Below are 1,225 nucleotides of genomic sequence, written 5' to 3' on the forward strand. Positions count from 1 at the left end.
AAGCACTTATTCCACTGAGCCATCTCTCTGGCCCTCTAATTATTTTTTTGTTCTGATTAAAATTTAATGGTGAGCCCACTACCCGATGTGCTATGAATCAGTGACTAATTTATTATGTGGGACTTGCTATATAACAGCTGGATGCTATGAAGATATTGCTCATCAAACAGTAGTTAGAAGCTGTTCTGTACTTTACATCATGTTGTGAGGGGTTCCTTTACATCAGATTTGTAAAGGCAAATCTGTTTCTTATTTAAAGAAACATTTTCTTGTTGTTGCTACTGGGATGATACCCAGGACCTCTTGTGTTCTAAACACTGGCTCTCACACTGAGCTATACTCTGAGCTATATTCCCAGGAATCTTGGACATGTCATTTTCCAAGAGGGCAAGTGACTTAGAGTGTAAAAGAACAGAATTCATAGAGATGTGTGCCATCTTCTTGCCATGTAGGTACTGAGTAGGGATAATCACCTTTCATATGTAGAATTGTTAGTTAATTTTTTTTTATGTTGGTACTTATTTTCTGTCTGCAATTTCATCAGCATTCATTGAGTATATTCTATGCAGACTCTAAGTTAATAAAACTGTGTTTAAAGTTGAACAATAAATTAGTGTTTTTCATGTGTTTACAGTGGGATTATGAGACCCGGCCTCAATGCCATTATGGGGCCTACAGGTGGAGGCAAATCTGTGTAAGTATAGGCAAGTCTTCTCTGTGTATTTTTATCACATTTATCAGCTACACTAATAAGGCATGATAGTATGATTGATATGCACTATTTGCCACATTATGAGCTAATGAGGAAGAAAAAGAAAGAGGTTAAAATTCAAAGAGGGAATGCAGAAGAAGATATAATTAAATACATGAGTTAGATAAAGGAGAATATTGCCTAATTTCAATTGCCGAGATAAATATCTTGGAGGGTCATCAGAAGTCTATGCTGGATAAATCAGTATTGTCTTCTGTTTCAAATTTTTGAGAATTTGTATAGTACATACTGAAAAGGGAGAATTTTAAAATTAAGCCTAATATTTTTAATAAACCACAATCTTGCAGGGGATAACAATGGGGATATGTTCTGAAAAGTGTGTCCTTAGGGAATTTTATTATTATGCAAAGATCATAGAATATACCTACACAAAGTTAACTACAATGTTACTAAATGACATAATCTTTTTCTTGATCAAATTCCAATTATTGGTACTCATTTACTGAAAAACAT

General features: G+C 34.1%; 1 protein-coding gene across 1 annotated transcript in view; it reads left to right on the top strand.

Moving 5' to 3' along the window:
• The first annotated feature begins 764 nt into the window (after positions 1-764).
• The window catches only part of LOC101574361 (ATP-binding cassette sub-family G member 2-like), a 3,627-nt gene continuing 3,166 nt past the window's right edge, over positions 765-1,225 (top strand). Inside the window, exon 1 of the mRNA XM_023706843.1 lies at positions 765-821. Within this exon, the coding sequence (XP_023562611.1) occupies positions 765-821 (57 nt within the window). The remainder of the gene's footprint in view (positions 822-1,225) is intronic.

This window comes from Octodon degus, unplaced genomic scaffold (genome assembly GCF_000260255.1).
Source record: "Octodon degus isolate 3935 unplaced genomic scaffold, OctDeg1.0 scaffold00272, whole genome shotgun sequence".
In the NCBI taxonomy this organism is placed as follows: domain Eukaryota; kingdom Metazoa; phylum Chordata; class Mammalia; order Rodentia; family Octodontidae; genus Octodon; species Octodon degus.